Below are 20,674 nucleotides of genomic sequence, written 5' to 3'. Positions count from 1 at the left end.
ACTACTTGAAACAATGCTGAAAACAAGACTTACTCCTAAAATCTCCAATTCCTTGGGACTAAAATCTTCTACTATACTTAAGTCTGTGGTATCTTGGCTGTCCTCATTCTGCAGTCACCTCCCAAGCCTTCCCATTCTCTGCCTTATCATAAGCAGAGCCCAGCTTGGCCCTGAGGAGCATCAAGTGAGGCTGGGTTAGCAGAGACAAAGCCTGACACAAAGCCCAGTTCAGGGTATCTGCGTGCTTCTCTTTTCCCTCATGTGGGCTGTTAACTACTCATCAGCTACAAAGCAAGCAGAAAGCAAATACTTAATTTTCCTTAGCATGAGAAAGTTAACTTATTTTTCAGCCTTTTTTATGCACTAAGAATTTGAACTGGCTTGAGGAGGGTCACAACCTGGCTTGGAGGAAGGCATATGCTGAGGAATACCCATACGGCTCCTCCCAGAAGACCACGCTAGGGCCAGGCTTGCCTCCTGTCTCCAGGAGGAGAAAGGCTGTCTGGGTCTCAGCTCCAGCTACCACAGCCTAACACTTACCTATGAAAGGGCTGTGGAGAGCAGAAAAAGCCTTTGTGAACCTCTGAGACCAATCGAGGAGACAGAAAAAGGCTCCTTGCAAACCCTGGAGAGCCCCACAGTATTTGCAGGAGCAGGTGAGGTACATGCCTCAGGGAGCACAGTACAGAAGCACTGCAAGTGCTGTCATGGGGCTGGCCCCAAGTGATTTGCTAGAGCTGCTCTTCACCCCCACTCACACACATCTCACACAGCACAGCTCACACCACACACATGCCCTCATTTTACCACTGCCCACCAAGGTGCACTTCATTTTGGCCGGAGTAAAAGCTGTCAGGGCTGTGCAGAGGCTCAGCAGCAGCTCTCCTATGCTATGCCATGACTTGCCCTGCCATCACTATGAGCACAGCCTCCCCTTGTAGCCAGCAAATGAACTTGATGCCAGCGAAACCTGCTTCCTCCTCTGTATTTCAGCCTGGTTTTCCAGAGGGACAAAAATCAAGAAGACACCCTTTTACTTGGAACAAACTTTTTTAAAATTTATTTTATAGATCACACCAGCCCGAGTGATCTGTAAATGCTGGTCACAAAAGAGAGATCACACCACCTCCTTTGCACAAATTGAAGTGAACCTTCTTTCAGTCTTGGTAGTCTCCTTCATTTGGAGCACAAGGAATGGAGAAAGAGAAAACCGCCTGGAGCTCCCTGCTCCCCTCAGAAGCAGAGGGCAGTGAAATCAGATGCAGTTTGATGCTGCTACAGGGCCAGAAGACAAACAAACCAGGCCCTCACGCCCTGCTTAGCCACACCTCACACCCCCTCACAATGCGGGTGCTATTAGTGTTGTAGCCGCCTATAGTTCCTCCCTCGCCAGGAGAGTGCTGGTATTTAGGCACATAGCTTGGAAAAGGACTGTCTGACCTCCCCCTTCCACCCACTGCAGTCTCTAAGGCAAAGGACCCTCATCTCCAAAGCACGTTTCTCGCCTCTCCCGTGCCGCTTAATGCTCTTGGAGTGCTGGTGTTGGCAGCGGGAGATGCGCTCAGCCAGCCTGGAAGCCTACCCCGAGTCACAAGGTGAGCTGGAATGAGCTCCACACAGGTGACACAGAGTGAGGAACAGGAACAACCCGCTAAGGAGGGACAGAAACTTTGCAGTCTCTCTCTCTAATTAAAATAGAAGTCCTTCATTGGAGGAGGAAGCCCTCAGAGAAACTGAGCCTGACCGCGCCTGCTGGGGAGAGCCATGATTTGCTGAGGATGCCACCTCCTCCTCAAAATGCTACCACGCTCCCAGAGCTCACCACAAACTGGTAGAGGATAATTCCTGTCCTCACCGGAGCCAAGTGAGGAAGCAGGGTTAGAAGAAAAGAGATCAAAACAAGCAGGGAATCACTCTCTTGAAAAACTCAATAATGGTTATAAAAACCATTCCAAGAGTAATTTGTAATCTGTCCTTGCAGGGCCTTCTTGGAGAAGCCAGAATTTCTCATTAAGAAAAACAAAACCTTAAAAAAAATTCAATGGAAGTCAGAAAAATTACCATGTACTTCCAACCTTCAAAGCACTTCTATAAATTTGGTACCAATTTGTCACACTGCCCTCTTTGGCCAAGAAGGGAGAAGACAAATCCTACCTCTGCCATGGTAAAGTTTGGCCTGTAAGTTCCAAAAACGTTTTGGAAATCTTGGAGTAAACAAAATCAAGGGGAGGACATGTTAGCCTGGTGTCTCTGTTCCAAAGGTATCCTGCCACCTGTGACTTCTGTCCGTCGAGGTGAGAAGGCTTTCTCTGGCTCAAGGGACGGACTGAGTGCTCCTGCACTGTTCTTAATACTGTCAGTGGAGCTGCTGCAGCCTTAAGAGGCAGGTTAGATTTGCTCCAATGTGCACTGAACAAACACTAGGAAAAGCAGCACGATGGGAAGGGAAATGGGGTGGGTAAATGTCTGTCCATTTAACTCTTGCTAGTTAAAATTTTAAGTGCTATTATTTGAAGAGATTGAGCATAGGATCCCTGAACTTAACATCAACAACTGCTTTCTAATTTGCTTCCCTCTTATGGGGAAACTTTCTCACATCTCCTTCAAACTTCAGTCATTACAACATTAAATCCACTTAGAAATAGTTTAAGAGGGAGGGAATCCAAAACATATTTGGCACAAGGCCACAGTGGTGATGAAATGATGCTCCATGGAGCCATCCTAAACAACCTCTTTTAACCTTTTCAAGTCTGAAATTTCAGGCATCTGATAACCCCTGGATCTGAGACAGCAAATAGGGGAAAGCAGCAAGTCCTGTGGATAGAAAGGGGTGAGGGAGGAGGGAGGCAACTAACTGGCTCTTTGCAGCTCTATCCAGACTCCCCTCTCATCTTCATGCACACAAAATATAATAAAAACTAATAAGAATAAAAACTAAGCCCATGATGTACAAAAATGTGTCGACACGGGGAGGAGGAAGGTGTCAGTTACTCAGTTCTCTGTCTTATCACCTTCATTAGCTTATAAATTATTCTCCTCGCCATCGCTTCCTGCAGGGAGGAGGGACGATTCTTCTGCAGCCAATCAGCTGGGATGGGTTTTGGTTTACGCTGCTCTGGATCTTTTGGATAAGAAATGAAGGGAAGGGGAGGAATTCCTCAGAGAGAGGAGGAATAAGAAATTCAGCAGCCACTGGCAGGAGTCACGCAGGCTCCCTGAGATTTCACTTTATGGCGCTGACCCCCACGTCGACGGCCTCCTCCTCCAACTTTTGACTGAAAAACAAGACTGACTTTAGTGCAAAGCAACCCCTCAGTTGAGATATCAACACAGCAGGAATTCAGATATATCACACATACATTCAGACAGCAGCAGGGCAGTTGTGACTGATCAGCTTTCAACCACTGCAGGAAGGAAACAAGGCAGGAGGGAGACAGACGCATCATAAGGGAAGGAGGAGAGACAGATGCACCACAAAGTTTTGCCCTTCAAGCTGGGAAGACTTTGATTTCCCAAGTTTCTCACTCCCATGAGAGCCAGCAGGTGCCATGGAGTTCAGCATACAGGAAATCAAAGCCTCAGGCTCCCTTGACTTTGTGCAGAATTGAAGGAGAGCCCCCCGCCCCCTAGCATGTCTCTCAGGCTCACCCAACCTCAGCAAAGCCACTGTTTCTCTTTGAGTGCAGCCAAATACCTTATTGCCCTCACGGATGTGGGGCTCTTCATCCAGTGCAGGCTGAGGGGACGCAGCAAGGAGAGAGAGGAAGACGTAAGCAAGAACAAAAGCAACTCAGAGTCTCAGGGGGAGGGATGAAACAAAGAGCAAGCTGGGACCATTATTTACAACCACAGTGACACTACAAAAAGACAAGGACGAGATGGAGGACTGGTGTGAATCCCCAGGCATATGGAGAGGGAGGAAACCCCTGCCAGGGGGCTCCCTTTGATGAGCAGTCTGGCTCAAGAGGGTGAGATTTGACCATGGCAACTAATGTAGTTAGAATTAAGAAGGGGAACACGCTGTCACTTGACAGGATCGGTTCCTGAACCCTTCACTTCCAGAGGAAGTGCCCTCAAGGAGAAGACCTTTCTTCTATCAGTACTAAAGCTCACCAGTAGGCTCCCAAAGCCTGCAGTGAGCATTGAGTTTCCATTCCTTTCAGGCCAGAAAGACTAAGTATCCTCCATGGACAAGCTGAACTGAGAAGTCCTAACCAACAAAACAACCTGGATAAATGTCTCTAAAGAGAAATGTAAAACCTTTCCTTCTTCTTGGACATCCCCATCCTTATTTTTCATCAGGGCAGATGACCTATGCCTAATACTTATGTTGTAACTTCTCTAGTGTAGGGATATTCTAGCTCTCATTCAGACATCAAGGACTCGTTCTGTGACTGGTTGTTAGATGTTTCACTAGTTCAGCTACTGGGTATATAGAGACACTTCTTCACTGTGCACATGGTCAAAGGAGTGGAACAGGTTGCCGAGGGAAGTTGCGCAGTCTTCCTCCTTGGGGGGTTTTTAAGACATGACTGGATAAAACCCTGAGCAACCTGGTCTGACCTCACAGCTAATCCTATTTAAAGGAGGAGGTTAGACTAGACACTTCCTGAGGCCCAACCTGAATTGTCTCAGTACCCTGAGCTGCTGTCTGCTGGAAGGTCAGCCATGGAGTCATCCAGTCATCAGAAAACTATGAATTCCTGCTGTGAGACTACTTATATTTCTATTTGATTCTGTGTCAAGGTGAGTTTGATATATGAGGGGATAATTCTTGTGCTTTTGAGTGCCCTTCCTCCAACAGGTGAAACTAGGACACAAACAGCTAGGACAAACATGGTATTTTCCTCACTTACCAATGGTTGCAGGGCAGTAGGTGTCAGTGGTGCTGCAGCTGTTGAGGGGGCTTCATCCCCAGCTGCTGGGCCTCCAGCTGCTGTCCCAGTGGCAGGAACACCATCCTCTCGTTTCGTAACAGCTCCCTTCTTTGTTGACTGCATCTTGATCTGCTGTGGCTTGGAGTTCATTGGTGAGTTATTGGTGGTCTGGAGTAGCTGCAAATTGCAAAGGAAGAGGCCAAACAGCATTAAAATAGCCAGGCTGATCTGGCGAGGTTCAATGCTGCTTTTTAACAAAAAGCCTCAGGAGAATTTATAAAAATAACCATAAGGAGAAGAATGCAGCAGCAGCTATTCAAAGAAACCTAGACCTCTGATCTTCCACCCTTGGAAAGGGCCACTTGGCTGAGGTAACACTATAAGCTCCACAACGTGACTCAAACGGACCAGCTACAAGATGTCAGAAAGAGACTGAGCCCTAAGAACCAGCAGCATGTGGCTCAGCCCTCTCCTTTGCATTCCCTCATTCACACCAGCTGAAGACCCACCACATGACAAAGCACTTTGGTCATCCTCAATCCACATCAGGGCTGCTGCTTGTGGTTGAAGCACAGCCTCTTCCCTCAATTTTCCAGAGCTATCCGGATTCTCCCGCTGGCTTCTCAGTGTAAGAAGTAGCTAATGGGCAAAAGCAAGTGGGTGTCAGCAGCCTTTACCTTAGTGATGGTACCCACAGCTTTGGTGCGGCCTTCCCGGAAGACCAGCCGCTGGTCTATATGTAAGTATTCCGGGGTTTTGATGAAGCGGAAGTGCACTGTGGCTTTGTCCCCTGTCCGCAGGCAGTCCTTGTCCATGCTGAGAATCGTGGCCGTCTGACGGATGCTGCCACAATGCACTGTGAATGTAAAGCACAAAGGCTTTCAGCAGCCAGGCCCATTAGTGGAACGAGCTTCAGAGACATCTGAGGCACCTCCTCACCCTACAGCAAAGACCATCAGGGTCATGCAGCTGCCTTTGTTCCATCCCCAAAAAGAACATGCACATAAGCTAGAACAGCTGCCTTCAAATCGTGCCTGTCCTGAAGCACCCTCGACAGAATCCTACACACCAAGCAGCTGGGCTACAGGGCAGGACCCAAAATGAATCTTTTCATCAGCATTTGAAAGTGGAAAATCTTTCCACCATGGAGATATAGCACAGTCAGGCACCAAGTACACTTGAGGGCACACATCTCCTTCTTAGCTTATAGTCTCCTCCACTCTCCTCTGTAAGCTCCCTTCCCTCTCTTCCACAAAGCTGGGAAAGGTAAAACTAGGAACTATGGTGTGTGTATATATATATTTTCAGGTTGTCAGAGACATCAGGAGCAAAATTATCTTAAGCTAGATCTGATACAAACTGCTACCAACGGGAAACAAAGACAAACCAACAATGACACACGTACCCATGGCCTGATATCGTGGGCTGATGGTGGTGGGGTGATGGAGCACCAGGATCTCTGCTTCAAACTCCCACGATGCTTGTGGATTCAGGCGGGGTGACACCATTACCATGCCTTTCCGGATGGAAGAACGCTTGATCTGAAAAGCAGAGGCACAAAAAACCTTAGCATGATTCTCCAGGGAAGAAATCTGCTGCTCCTGGCTGACTGCATCCAGCAGAATCCTAAGGGATTTCACAGATACTATCCCATGCCCAGCAAAAGGCAAAGTAAGAGCTGCATAGCTGTATGTTATGTATAAGGTATTATGTAAAGGTTGCAAAAATCAAATTCAGCTTAAGTTTATAAGGAAGCTTTAAAGTAGTGGAAATGCTGGACACTTGACACATTTACCTCACTGATCCTTTAAAAGCAAAACATACATCCTGGTTGCACATTATCCAACAAAATTCAAGAAAAACTCTCCAAAATCATGATGTCTGTTAATATAACATGATAAGCCTGAACACATGAAGTATGGTCTATCTTAAACTATATCCCCTTAAAACCACTGCAGCTTCGGTAGACAGAAACCTTTTGCAAGAGGAGTCATATCAAATGTTGCTGATTTTTAAATCCCAAACCATGCAGCTGGTCCTACAAGCCAAGAGGAGTAGTGTAAATACGCTGTCCAGGTTACTAGTGCAGCTCCAGCACAAAAGGAGAGTTTGCTTGCAATACCTCCACTTTCTTAGATATCTCAAACATCATTATCTAGTGGCATTGCTATCCCCTGGCAGCTCCTAGGGGGAAAACAAGATTCCTAGGGGAATCTCTGTGGAACCACAGAGATTCTATGGTATTCCATTCCACTGCAAAATGAGGCAGCTGATGTTTGTAGAAACAGCCTTAATGCAGCTGAACTCTGGGAACACTCAAAAATAAAGAGGGCAGTTCCTGTTCTGGGGGTCTAGAGGAGATCATCTTACCTTCTTTAAGGCAAAGGAGGCAGTCTGGCCTCCCCGCACCTCCTTGACAGGCATCCTCTTGCGGTGGATGGACTTCACAGCAATAGGGAGGAAGTTGCCAAGGGGATCTGGCCCCAGCAGCAGGGTGTCATTTAGCTTGATTAGGCCTCTCAGTGTCGTCCCAGACACAACTGTTCCTACACCCTATGCCAAAAAAGAAAGAACAGTAATTGTGGTTACTCTTCGAGGCCAGCAGAAGAGCTCTAGAACTCTCCTCTCTAGAGAAGATACCTTCTTCAGCCTAAAGCAGGGAACAGAATATTCTTCCAAATACCAGGCCCCTTACCGGGACAGAGTAAGTATCGTCTATCTGGAATTCTGCTGGTTCTTCTTCCCTGTAACTGGTCCGTGGAGACAAGAGATTAAGAAACATCTTCAGCAAATCTAGATTCTCCCCAGTAACATTTGAAATCTGGAAAATTGGGCACATCCTGTAAAGGAAAATTAATGAAAATGGAGTTAGTTCACCTTCCTACCTGGCTTTTCACATATGGGAGACATCCAAAATCTTGGGACTAATTCAATACACAGTGCTAGGAAGGGAGAGCCTGGCAAGCAGTCAGATGCACAACACCCCCTGTTTGAAAACCTGCAACACTGCCTCTGCCTTCCAATGACATTTGGAAAAAGGTGTAAGGTTCTGAAGGAAGGACTGAAGGAAGCCGAATGCCCTGCCGTTTTCTGCAGACTGCCCAGAAGCAGCTGCTCACTTCTGCCTCAGAGTGGGGAACACAAGCAGGTCAACCTCAAAATCAACACACTTATGGAATCAACACAACACATGGCAGATGCATCCTTCACACATCTAGACAATGGGACTCTCTGAATCTCCTCACCCAGTCTCCACACAGGATTGAAAGAGAAATGATTCTCCTCTACTCCCGTTACCTCTCTGAGCTGAAGTTGGAGGCTGTTACAATGACATCATCCTTGCTCTGAACCAGCACGGGAATCTTCCTGCACCCTGGGGACTTCAGCAGTCGCTGTAACAGCTTCAGGGTTTCTTAAAGGGTGAAATGAATATTGTTAGGGCAGCATCTCCCGTCTTTACAAACCACTTTTGTGGGGTCTCTCCCCGAAGGGAGACGGGTGCTCTGGCCACAGATATGACAGGAGAAGATGGCTAAAGGTGAGACTGAGTTTGCTGCAGCCCAGGTAGGACTTAGGAGCCATTCCATTTTCCATTTCATGCCAGCTAGCCTGCTGCCAAGCAACGCCATACAGGAACAGACAGACAAGTTTGCAATGCTGTGAAGTAGACATTTCAGAGCTGTCTGTTAGTAGCTTTAAGCAGTTACAAGGTATTTCCTCATTCTAGAAAGGATTTTTCATAATGAATTGACTGAAAATCAGGGCTCAGTGACAGAAATGTTTGAGAAAATGAGAACTGGAAATCAATTTTGACCAAACAAACCTAAATACATTTTCCCTGGCAGTTAACTTGCCATTGGAGGCTGGAGAAGCACAAAAGAGGTAAAGATTATCATCATAGACTAGGACACTGTGGGTGGATCATATTCAGAAATCAGTGTTTTGGGACAAATCTCACAGCTCCCAGTTTTCAGCTTTTGCCTCTTTTTAGTTTATTTTCTAAGCCTCATATCTAGCAGCCAGCAGGGACATTACCTGATGCACTAGCATCAACCTCCTACAAAGTGCCTGACAATAAACAAAAAAAAAACAGAAAAGGGTACTAAGGGCTTAAAAGAGGAAATCATTTATGTTCTACAATTGTCATCCAATTAGATGTGTTTTTGTAAACAAATGATTGCCTATGGGAAAGTAATGTTTTGGATACAGAAACACAAATATCTAATCTGAAGAGCCATCTGCTCTTCACAAATATACTTGAGTCAAATCTTGAGTCAATTTACTTTAAACAGAGCAAGTCACAGAAGTAGCTTCTCCCAAGAGCAGCTCTTTTCTCCTCACGCTGAGCCAAAAGTTCTCCTTCCTTCCCAGTTATTATCTTATGGACAGGCCTTACATTTAATTGCCAAATATCTAGTATAGAGACATACAGATTATCTTCTGATCACATGCATCTATTTGCCTGAAACATATTTAGGATTTTTATAATAATGAACTGAATTACAGACAGTACCAGGAGCACTCACTTCCCTGATTCTTAGGACTAATTATCAAAAAAACCCAGTGCTCCAATTAACCACAGCATGTTTCTGAAGGTGTGAAAAATGCTTAAAGAGAATTTTAAAAGCGAGAATAGGTCACAGCCTGAAAACATGTCATGCATGGGTTAATGGGACACTGCTGGGGTTAGAGGTGGTGCTTTAACTCTGCTGAGAAAAAAATCACTAGCCCATGCTACTTACTGCTATCTCTGCTTGTGTCTAGTCCTGCCACCCATCCTGCTACCACAGCCTACATATGTAGCTGCTTTAAACCGTGATTTATTAAGTGTTGGTTGGTTGTTCAGACAAGAGGAAGGAGCTGCTGTACTTATTCCAGCATACCTGAGAAGTGCCCAGGTGAGCAGCAGGTAACAAGCAGCTGCCCCTTCACTAATAGCAGCAGGAGATCAAGTCCAATCACAGCTTATGATCACAATCAAACTGAGGGCAGGGAGGAAAGCAGCTTTCAAGAGAACTTCCAGACTTTTCCTCCAGGTTTAAATACCCAGAGAGAAAGCAAAGCCCAGACTCCAATTGTATGCTGCTTCTCTTAGAGCTCAATTTAGTAAAACCCTGTAGCAAACACATTTGGGCTGCTCAACTGAGTTCCCAGCACGGGTAATTTTGACATGGTGAATATAAGTAAACCACCTGCAAAATGAGCAAGGGAAAAGGACACATTTCTGAAAGGTGTTTAGGATGCAGACAGAACCAGATTAAGCAGCTTTCTTCCAGCAGTAATTCCTGAACCTGAGCAGAGGACAGCAACACATACAGAGGTAAGAAACAGCCTGGGAGTGAGCCTGTAAGACTCACCTTGCAGGATGTTGGCAGGGCACATGTCAATCTTGGTCACCACAACAAAGACAGGAACGTTAAGTGCAAGCGCCAGGCCTAAGTGCTCCTTGGTCATTCCAACAATCCCAGCATTACTCCCAACCTACACCAGGGATATAAAACACAGGGATGTCAATGTTCCTTCTTCAGTAAGCTGGATTACAGAGAAGGCCTTGTGTCAGACATGCAGTAGTGATTAGGTAGAAGATGTGCCACTGGGGCTTCATGACCAGACCCAGCTCATCTCAGATGTTGCTGGACACTGGCAGAGTACTGACTCATTTCTCCCCAGTTTTAAAAAGGTTTTCTAAAATTCAGAAATCTTTACATTTTCAAGAATCACAAACCTTGGGCCTGTCTGGGACTGACAGTCCTGGGGCACCTGCCTGACAGTACAGGACAGATGTCCACAGAGGCTTCTGCTCTCCTGCACTCTGAGACACTGCCTTGCTCCAAAACCCTACAGGCACTTTGCAACAATAAAGAACTTGAAGCTGTTAAAGCTGTGAACAGCTCCACTCCAGCTGGTATGGTCCATCTTTCTTGCTACCTACCATAAGCATGCAGAAGTCAGGCAAGTGGCCGGTCATGCCAAAGACGGTGGTTTTCAGGTATTTTTCATGACCAGCCAGGTCAATGAAAGTAATGACCTTGGTGGATTTCTCACAGATCTTTGTCCATTCCAAGCTGCCACCATGGCTGTCAGGTTTGTTCACCACGTTGCCCTCGCTGTCGAAGCCCAGAATGTCATTGCCCACACTGCTGGTACGGCCTGACTCAATCTCGTGCTTGTGGCGGAAGAGCTTTTGCCGAGCAAAGCCCCGGCCATTGTCTAACTCGCCGTGAGTCAAGACACCCAGCAAGGTGCTCTTCCCTGCGTCCACATTGCCAACCACTGCTACCCTGAAGGGGAAAGGAAAAAGGAGCATGGTAAAATATGGTACCTGAAGAAATGAACAAGTGATCAAAAAGACCCGAACATCACTGCTCCTGCAAATGACTGGCTTTTTCCCCCTATCCTTCAGACAGAGATTTAAAAATGTTAAAGCTCCACAAGTAGAGCAGAGATTCTTCTACAGTTTAACTAACAGTGGAGATCCCAGACTCTGGGGACTGGGATGTGGAAACATGCCACTGGTGTCCAGAACATAGTCAAATGAACGTCACATTGCTTGATGTCACAGAGAGTGTCTCTATTCCAACTCCTCGTCTCTGCAATCCAACATAAACACTGTGGTAATTCAAAAGGAAGACTAAATCCTAACTTGGTCTAGAACACCTCTCACATTTCTCATGTTGCAACAGGACCAAGCGCTAAGTAGAGCACAAAAATTAAAATCATTGTTCTCAGAAAAGGATGAGCTGAAAAAAAAGTGAAATATTTTAGGAGAAAGCCATATCCTCCACTAAGCTCCTTCTTTAACTCTGATCAATGTGGCTATTATGGCTGTTGGCAAATGTTAGAAATCCTCTCCATCCATGCCTGGGCAGACTCTCAAGTTATGTTATATAAGCTAGTATATGTCCATTAAAAGGTGACTTGGATCATCACAGTCTTGAAACAGAACTGGATCCTTTGTCAAAAGGAGTGTATTCTAGCACTGTGCATATATACATGCGCACACAGGACTCCCCTCTGGCAACCCGGCATACAAAAGATGCTCCCAGCTGTGAGGCTGTCACCCAGAGAGCAACAGCCCTCTGCTAAACACAGGCAAATTTCCACCAACAGTTTGCTCACAGAAGAGACAGCAACAACAAAAAGGCAATTTCATCAGCAAGGAGTGGTCAAGCTTGACACCCTTTGTTGGGTAGCTCCAACACCCAGACTCAAAGCAGCGTTGCTGGCTCAGCACCACGCACTGCTCACAAGGCAAAAATGCAGCTGAGCTGCTGACTAACCCTGTCTCCACCCGGCTCCTCACCTGACCTCCAGGAAGTCGTTGTCACCCACACGTTTCCGAACGAGGTAGTCGCGCACCTTGCCCCCGGCCTCCTGGTGCTCCCTCAGGAGGATCACGTCTGCCTCGATCTGCTCTGCCATGCTCTTCAACGTGGCATAGGACGCCTCCATGTCTGCCTCGCTCAGCCCGTACTCAGTCCCATCTGGTGTGGTGTTGAGGAGACAAAGGGCAGTCAGTGAGCACCACCTTGCAACAGGCAGCAGCGATGTCATCCTGCCTGGGACCCTCATACCCATCGGGATTTATATGTGAGCTGGAGATGCCAGCCCCGTACACAGAATAAACACCCTTGGCACAAAATAAAAAGGGATGGTCTTCACTTTAACTCTTAAAAGATACTAGAAAAGCACCAGCTTTCAACTAGAGGAGTTTTCTTCATGATTTTTACAAGCAAGTATGTAGGGATTGGCAAGAAAGACACATTTCTGTCTAATTCCCTTACTTCACACACTGAAGGTACTTTGAGTCCTTCAGTCAGATAAAGTATCTCCTCTCACATTGGAAGAAAAGGTAAAAGCATTAACAAAAGGAAAGCATGAGTGAAGCATCACCACAATTAGCCAGTAAATGTGGGACCACTGTAATCAGCTTATTTTATAAAACCACACCCCACAGAAACATTTTCTGCAAGTCTCACCTGCACAGCAATTTTTTTAGACCCCATGTCCTCCAGTTAAAACAATGTTTTTGGCATGTTTCACTGCCTTCATCTTAGCACTTGAAAGAAATACTGACAGCACACAAGACCAGAAAAAAGCAAGGAGGAACTGCTTCCTCTGAGCAGCTAGCCGAAGTGAAAAAGCTGATGGTCAGAGCATGCCAGTGGCAACTATCTAGATAAGGTCAAGGCCACCACTGTGTTTTTCCCAATCCAGGTGCTGTGAAGATGCATAGATTTGACCCCAGAATCTCCCCTCTGGGTAAAAAATTCCCACAAATCAACAAACAAAGGTGGAGAGCCACACTGCACCCAGATGATCAAAGTTATTGCTGTGTGTACATGTCCATATGCATGGCTGACTCATTGGCTGGTAAGCAGGAATTGCAGTTTGCATGAACTTATCAGCATTTTAATTACTGCCCAGCTCTAAAACTAGCAGAGTTACTGGGCGATTTCCAACCTTGCTCATAAGCTGGCTGAGACTGAGGAAAACCAAAACGATCCAAATCCTTGAATTATAGGAGGGGAAAAAGAAGTAGGGGACAGGAGAGGGCAAGGCCCAAGGGAGAAAGGGAAAGGTCACTACTGGTGAATTAATAATCCTGTGGCAGTCTTCAATTGCTTCTCAGTCAGCTGAGTTGGGTATCTGGGATGATCAAAATTAGAGATGCTGAAAGGGAATGAGAAGGAGCGACAGTGGTAGGGATACCAAGATCCTTTCTCTGTTGAAAATATCCCCATCTTCCTTGACTATACTGCAACCCAAAATGAAGTCAGAAGTTTAACCTCATATTTTAAGAAAAAAATGCCTACTTCTAAGTAAATCATTGCAACAACCACCACTTAACACTCTCACAAGGTATCATAGAAGAGAAAGCAGGTACTAGCCTGACTAGCTAGCTCTCCACTGCAGATGTGCTTATCCCAAACACCAAGGGAAGAGCGTAATCCCTGTGATATTGGCTGCATGAACACTGGCCATCTAATTCTGGCTTCTCCTCTATGTTGGCTGCTTCACAAAACTTCAAGAAAACCCAAAAAGCACACAGTTCTGAGGTTATACAGCTCCCTCCCTCCATTATTTCAGCCAACCCTGGCAGGGTTTCATATTCTTCCTCAAACACAGCAAATGTCTGATCATGACAACTTTATATTCAGTAGATATCTGGTACACTTGAAACATGCTTTTTGCCTTATGATAAACATTGACAACTATTTCATATTCAGAAATTTCAATTCCAAAGCAAGGGCATGCTCAGTATTATTTCACCAGCATCAGATGCAAATATTCAAATTGTCAAAAAGAACAAAAATGTAATCCATGCTAACTGCTAAAATCTGCAAAGGCAAATGACTGCAGTCACACACAAGATAACTTGACAACAAAGGTCTCATGCTGAGCAAAGGAAAACCTTTCCCTCCATAGCAGACACATACTAACAAAAAAAGTCAGCAGCATATATTTTGGCTATATGAAGTATCTACAATACATTCTTGTGGGGTAAAAATATGTCATTTCCAACAGAACAGTGAAAAAAAATCAGACAGAACAAGACCTTCACAGACATTAAGGACATCTATAGTAAAGCTGTTACTATAATTTTAGATTCTTTGTTTTTTCATGGTGTGCTCAGACAAGATATGCCTTATTTCCAAACAAGAACTTGCATGATTTTATAAAAAAAATACATTTAGCTCCACTACATGAGACAGTTGTTGGCAGGAATAAGATAAAAGAATCTGCCCCACATATTCTGCTATATTTTATGGACATTTACGAATTATTATGAAAAGTAAGTATTACCTTCAGCAACAGCCTAGTTAGATGAACCAGGTTTTTCTTACAATTTCAATAATTTTTTGTTGTTTTGCTGTGGAAGCTATACTCACCTGATCCTTGTCCAATGACATAGATGGTCTCCCCACATCCCTCATCTATCCTCTCTGACATCTGCTGGAGCAAACTGTCATATTGCTCTGAAGTTGGACTCACCATCACCAGCTGGAAAAAAAGATTGAATATCCATTTGCAGATGTCAGGCAGACAATTTCAAAACCAGCTTCAGTTACAAGCACAATCAATCTGTGTGCTTTATTGAAAGAGAAGGACTCTATTTCCAGGACCGCTTAGTGGTGGTTTTGTTTTGTTTTTTAAACCAGTTTTGCTGACAGCTATTTCCTTGTGACACCGCACAAGGTTGTTTGTCTGAGCTCAGAGTTCATTTATGCAGGAAAATACACTTCAAAGCAAGTAAGAACACCAAGCATCTCATTTTGATGTAACCAACGTTTAAAAGCCACATTTAAGTGAACACTCCAGTATGTTTTCATTCAAGGAAAACAGAAAGGGGAGCAGATATTTTCTCCACAGAAATTTCTTAGCTGGGTACTCCACAGTCTCTGCTGCGGAGTGCTGCTGCTCCCCTAAAACATGACTGCACAGCCAGAGAAAGCAAACCAGACCTCACTGCAGAGAACACCTGGGCACCAAAATCCAGAGCATCTCCTAAGGCCTTCCCATATTTGATGCTCCCTTCTGTTTTCTGAGGGGACAGAAGGAAAGGAGAGAATATGAATAAGCATTATTTCCAAATTTTAGGTACTTCACACTACAGTGCTGAGGGGCAGACATGCAAAGCAATTTGTATGAGCACATCTGGAGGTCTCAGCAGTGGAGAGCTGCAGTTTTGTAGGCCAGCAGCTGTGCTACCAACAAACTTTGACCGCAGCTATTGCAATCAAACTTCCTTTGCCCTTCCCTGCAGGAACATCATGAGAAGAAAAAATAAAATAGAAACAAAGCAAAAAATGAGGGTAAGAGAGTGATTCAGGAATGATTTTTGCTAGACCGGTATAGCAGCGTTTCTAGCAGAAACCTGCACTGATCACACAGTATAGCTGAGGACACTTGCAGAGCAGCCACAGTGGTGGCATGGCAGTGACAGACCAAGGAGACATCCATCAGTCACTCCACCTGCTCTCTGGCTGCCTCCATGGTTACAAATCTGTTGGTGGCTGAGCATCCCAGTACAGTAGCCTCATAGCTGTAGCTATTGAGATACACATTTCTGTGAAAAAGGCACTTTTAGTAACAGTTATTAAAGGCTGACACCCACCAGGAGCCCTATGGGAAGGCACAACCGTACTAACACTCAGTAACATCTACAGCTGTCCCTGCATACACATCCCAAAATCACATCCAGAAAGAAGCATTTCACTATGCACTGAAACTGAAAGCTATGCTAAATTAGATGTTTGCCTAGAACATATGGTTTAGCTCAGTTGACAATAACATCCTAAAGTCTGCCCAACATTCTCTAACACGGCCAAACTTGCTTAGCACAGTTAACACAATGTGTTTCCTAGGAGAAACTACCTTTACTACTACTACTATTACTACCTCTATTACACACTTGATGAAGGCCTTTTTTGGAAACCTAGAATGTAAAGGAACCCGACCCCCCCCAAATAACATTTAAGCAGCTTTCAAAACCATAGTGATGTATACTGGGACACTGAAGCACAGACAGCAGGGGCTGGTTAGAAGGTTTAAGGCTGCCAAAACAACTTTTTCCACAGATGTTAAGGGTCCCAGAGAGCAGGGATGTGTCTGCAAGGGCCAGACAGCTACAAGAGATACAATCACCTTCACGTGCCCCTTTTGGACACATGCCCTACCTAAGCCTTTCAACTACTTGGCATGGTCTGCAAAGAGAACCAAAGCACTCTGCTCTTCAAGGTCACAGTCTTTCTATTTCATGCTATAAAAGAATGACTTTTGCTTTTATTAGTTTTTCTTTCAGTTCTGTTTTCCTTTCAGTTTCATTTTCTTCTTGAGGGAAACCACTGGATGTAAATGCATTCAGAGCAAAATCAGCAACTGTTGAGAGGCTCAATCCAAGCAGGAATGGAAGGCTGTGTTTTGATGTGTAGGGCTCATTTTGTAAGTACTTTCAGGAATTCCTGGATGCACAGCAGACAAGCTCACTCTTTAGGCCAGTGCACCAGCACAAGCCAGACACTGAGAGAGATCTATTAAACAGGCTGTAACACACACAAAGATCAATAAAATAGCAGAAAGATCAATAAAATTGCAGGAGCCACCAGCGCTGGGCATACTAACTTCAGTTTCTTCAAGCCTCATCACCAGCTTTGTTTTTCTGAGTCCAAGTGCTTCAGCAGTGTGAGCAGCCAGGGTGTTGGAACAACTACCAAAGCACTCAGCAGCTCATTGTACCCTTTCCTCAGGTTGCCAGGCAGGAGGGCCGGCACTCAAACAACACAGGCTCACTCACATCAGCTCACAACACTATTCCCCCACACTGCTGCTTTCACTGCCATGCAAAAGTGCTCCTGAAGGGTGTTCCTGTGGCAGACTGCTTCCAATGTTTACTCCAGGGCTGATGAAGCTTATAGCTCATATGACATAGCAGGACATCAAGAGAAGTATGTGTAGATAAAATAGCAGCTTTCATGGATCACACCTTCCAATGCCACTCAGCGTTTCTGACAACTCTTTCTGCAGTCGCAGCCCCAGACAGTTGTGCGGTTTCCTTGGTCATTGCAAGACTTGATGTGCTGTTTTTAAGATCTCTTTATCTTCCTGGATGGAGAGAGCCTGTTCTCTGCCATCTCCTTGGTGAAAGAAAAGCCCTCCATGGGCTCCTCTGGTTTTTTTTTTGCTTTTCACCTCCGAGCAACCGCTCCATGCCTGCACTACAAATGCATGCTTTTAAGAGGTTTTCACAAAGTCAAAGGCTGTTCACTTTTGCTCTTTCCACTTTGTTGGGCACTGAGCAGTTATCAGTCGGAGCCATGCGGGTCTAGCAACCTCAGGTTTCCTATAGGGCAAAAAAGTAGCAACCTGTTATTGTTTTATTCTTAAGACAGCAAAAGAAACACATCTCACAAGTTCAAAATGCCACCTCTCAAGTCCCTTCCCAGTCTCTGGGGAGAGGTGGCTTTGCCTGCCTCCATGAGGCAGACAAACTATAAGTATTAGGGGTAAACCAAATACTGTGTGGTACATAGTGCTGCTCTTTATTGGAAAACCAGAGCCTGACATTTTGCATGGCTGGAAAGCCACCATCAGCCATCAAGAAGCTGGGGGAAAGGTACCTTGTATAATATCACATTTTGTTTTCTATGCCCTGTAGACATACATTGTTCAGGTGCTATTATGTTCTGTTGTCAATGTAGATCTAATATTTTAAGTATCAGTTTCACTAATAGCTTTGTGTGCTATGGTTTTTGACCTGAAAGTTGATTACTGCTGCAGTGTGCTGGCACTGAAGGGAAAACAAACACCCATTAAGATCAACATGATAATGAATTTGTGCTGATGAACAGAACTGTTTCCCTGACCAGCTGACAAGGTGCACTTGCTAACAGAATCCCAAGGTGTTTCTCCCTAAATAAGTTCACCTTATGCACAGGGAAAGGACTGGGAGGAAAGTATTAACACAGCCAGGGGGAGGGTCAGAAGGACCAGAACAGAACTAGCAACTATCAAACAAACTGATCATAATGAGAGTCCCCATTTTAAGTAGGGATTGGAGTGGAACAATTCAACTGAGAGAACAGAAAAGATGGGGGAGGGGGGGTCAGGGAGGCACAGGTTAGCTATTGCATTCTCACCATATGGGATTGCTGTTTTGAGCATACAGTGGGAGCTTAATTTTGAAAGATGGAGCAGAGCTCACAATTTTAGCTCTTATCCAAGATGGGGATGAATGAAAAGTCCAGGGAAAAGACAGCAGGTGCACAATGCTCTATGGAAATGTAAATTGTAATAAAGGTGAAAAATTGCTTACCTACCACCTCCACAGCACCCACGGATTTCTAGGAATGGAAGACAAGACTGACACCACAAATGTGAGTTTGTGAGAGAAAAGCACTCTTCTCTCTTTGCCGGAGTTTTGGTCAGGTTCCTGGCTGTCAAGAATCAGTGATGCAGTCTTTGGCATCCTCCTTGGCCCTCTTCCACAACAGTCACATCCAAGACAAAGCACAGATCAATATTGGCATCCTGTACAAAAATCTTGTCCAGCTCATTAAGGCACAATCAACAGATACTTGATTTCTGTTCTTTACTATCTTACAAAACATCTTCATAGCATTTCCTTTAATACAGTACCACATTGTAAAATATCTGTTAACAAAAAAAAAGTTTCCATATCCACAGAGAATTCCTCTTCCCTTTTCCCTGTGCATAGAGGGCAAGAAAGTCCAGGAGTCTGGCACAACTTAAGTTGGAAGCAGGAGGGATGAGGAGGGAAGAGGAGGGATGACAGAAGGTGTAGGAGTAAACACCAGCTATGCTGACTTCTGGATCACATAATTACAAGTGAAGCAAATTAAGTTTTCAGGAGACTTTAGAGCAGGAGATAGCACCACAGTACACCAAACCCGTGGCAGCAAAAGGCATGCAGTTAAAAGATCAACCAATTAGGGAAAAAAATAAAAGACAGTGACAGAAGGCAGTTAATGTAATCTGTGGCAGGCTTTGGCACACACGTATTACTACAATGTACCTTCCTACAAGATAGAAATGAGAACTGGTTCTGACAGAAACAAGACCACCACGCGGTTTTGTCACTGGATTCCTAGAAAGGGGCTGCACAAGATGAACAAACCCTTTCTGCGTTGACTTAACCCCGTTTGCAAGAGCAAGACACCCTTGTCACTGGGCTCCTGTGCTCAAAAGTTACAAGCTCCGACCTCCTTTTAAGATTGTGGAGAAAGTCCCAGGAACTAGTACAACTGGCAGCAGAGATAACTACAAGACCCAGCGCGGGGGGCGAACGTCAGCGGGACGTTGCAGCAGCTGACAGCTCCAAACCCTGCGCTTCCTGAGGATGCTACACCGGCTGCGGGCTGCCATTCCCCCCGGGCAGCCGAGGCGGGGGAGGCGCAGGGCGGAGCACCTGCCAGCACCCTCCTGTCCCGGCCGGGGTACGGGACAACTTTACTGCGCCGCTCCCGGCCGCCTCCACACGGCACCGCCGGCTCTGCCGCCCGCCCAGGTGATGCTGGGGCCGGGGGAGCGCTCAGGAGAGCCTCCCGCCCCGGCGGAGACAGGCGGGCCCCAGCCTCTGGCTCTCCTGAGGTGCGGGGAGCGGTCAGGTTCGGGGGGCAGCCCCCCGCGCACGGCCGACCGGCAGGGACGAGAGCAGCGGGGGCCCGGAGGGGTGATGGCGCTCGCCGCCGCCCGCCCCCCCGCCGGGCCTACCTTACTGGTGAGGTCGATCTCGGGCTCGCCGTTGAGTGCCTCGCCGTCCTCACCGTCGAAGGCTGCGCGGAGGGGACAGGCAGCCGCCGCCACGCGAGGCCGTCCGCCCGGGGAGCCGGGCTCCGGGGCGAACATACAGGCCGGCACCGGGGACCCCCCAGGAACCGGGGATCTGCTCCGCTCCGCCGCCGCCATCTTCCCTTCCCTGCCCGGCTCTCCGCCCCGGCACCGCCCCCAGGCCCGCCAAGGCGGCGCCCGCCAATCACTGACGGCGCAGCGGCTAAATTTGCATGTTGTCATGGGGACAGAGGGTGGAGTCGTGGTTATTCATGAGGAGAGGCCACGCCCCCCAGAAGCGCGCGAAGCCAATGGGAGAAGCACTGCCAGCTCGGCTTGTTTTCTACACATACACACACAACAGAGCCCGCTCGACGTGTCCGGGGCCGGCTGACCAATAGGAGAGCTGAGCTTTGTGACAAGCAACCTTGATAGCCAATCGAATAAGGGATCTCAAAAGGCCTGGGTGGGACTAAGTGCTGCAACAGAGACCGCCCTGGTGGGGT

The 20,674-nt window shown here is 46.3% G+C and overlaps 1 protein-coding gene across 5 annotated transcripts; it reads right to left on the bottom strand.

Moving 5' to 3' along the window:
- Nucleotides 1-1,031: 1,031 nt before the first annotated feature.
- GTPBP1 (GTP binding protein 1) lies at nucleotides 1,032-20,550 on the bottom strand. 5 transcript variants are annotated; one of them, XM_086887476.1, is made up of 15 exons: nucleotides 19,742-20,120; nucleotides 18,694-18,920; nucleotides 16,559-17,721; nucleotides 15,344-15,423; nucleotides 14,771-14,882; nucleotides 12,181-12,361; nucleotides 10,810-11,158; nucleotides 10,235-10,358; nucleotides 8,175-8,289; nucleotides 7,573-7,717; nucleotides 7,248-7,430; nucleotides 6,283-6,418; nucleotides 5,555-5,733; nucleotides 4,857-5,054; nucleotides 1,032-3,275 (listed from the first exon to the last, which is right to left on the bottom strand). In XM_086887476.1, exons 5-15 carry the CDS (start codon nucleotides 14,874-14,876, stop codon nucleotides 3,183-3,185), a joined length of 1,809 nt encoding a protein of 602 aa, XP_086743602.1. In that variant the 5' UTR covers nucleotides 14,877-14,882; nucleotides 15,344-15,423; nucleotides 16,559-17,721; nucleotides 18,694-18,920; nucleotides 19,742-20,120; the 3' UTR covers nucleotides 1,032-3,182. The 5 variants fall into 5 exon arrangements, with proteins under 5 accessions (XP_086743602.1, XP_023790924.2, XP_086743600.1 ...); XM_023935156.2 differs by lacking the exon at nucleotides 19,742-20,120 and adding an exon at nucleotides 3,695-3,736 and having other exon boundaries at nucleotides 17,365-17,721; nucleotides 18,694-18,908; XM_086887474.1 differs by lacking the exons at nucleotides 15,344-15,423; nucleotides 16,559-17,721; nucleotides 18,694-18,920 and adding an exon at nucleotides 3,695-3,736 and having other exon boundaries at nucleotides 20,112-20,550.
- Nucleotides 20,551-20,674: the final 124 nt, after the last annotated feature.

The sequence above is a fragment of the Cyanistes caeruleus genome, chromosome 4 (assembly GCF_971803275.1).
Source record: "Cyanistes caeruleus chromosome 4, bCyaCae1.hap1.1, whole genome shotgun sequence".
Taxonomy (NCBI): Eukaryota; Metazoa; Chordata; class Aves; order Passeriformes; family Paridae; genus Cyanistes; species Cyanistes caeruleus.
Note: the sequence above shows the minus strand (reverse complement) of the source record. Positions and strands in the feature narration are given on the sequence as shown.

What these genes read in the sequence shown, in the direction of transcription:
- GTPBP1 (XM_086887473.1), bottom strand. Translation starts at nt 20,411, where the DNA reads ATGACAACATGCAAATTTAGCCGCTGCGCCGTCAGTGATTGGCGGGCG. An exon ending in ACGATACTTACTCTGTCCCG is followed by an intron (nt 7,431 to 7,572) that starts GTAAGGGGCCTG and finishes TTTTTGGCATAG; the next exon opens with GGTGTAGGAACAGTTGTGTC. An exon ending in CCTCCTTTGCCTTAAAGAAG is followed by an intron (nt 6,419 to 7,247) that starts GTAAGATGATCT and finishes TCTGCTTTTCAG; the next exon opens with ATCAAGCGTTCTTCCATCCG.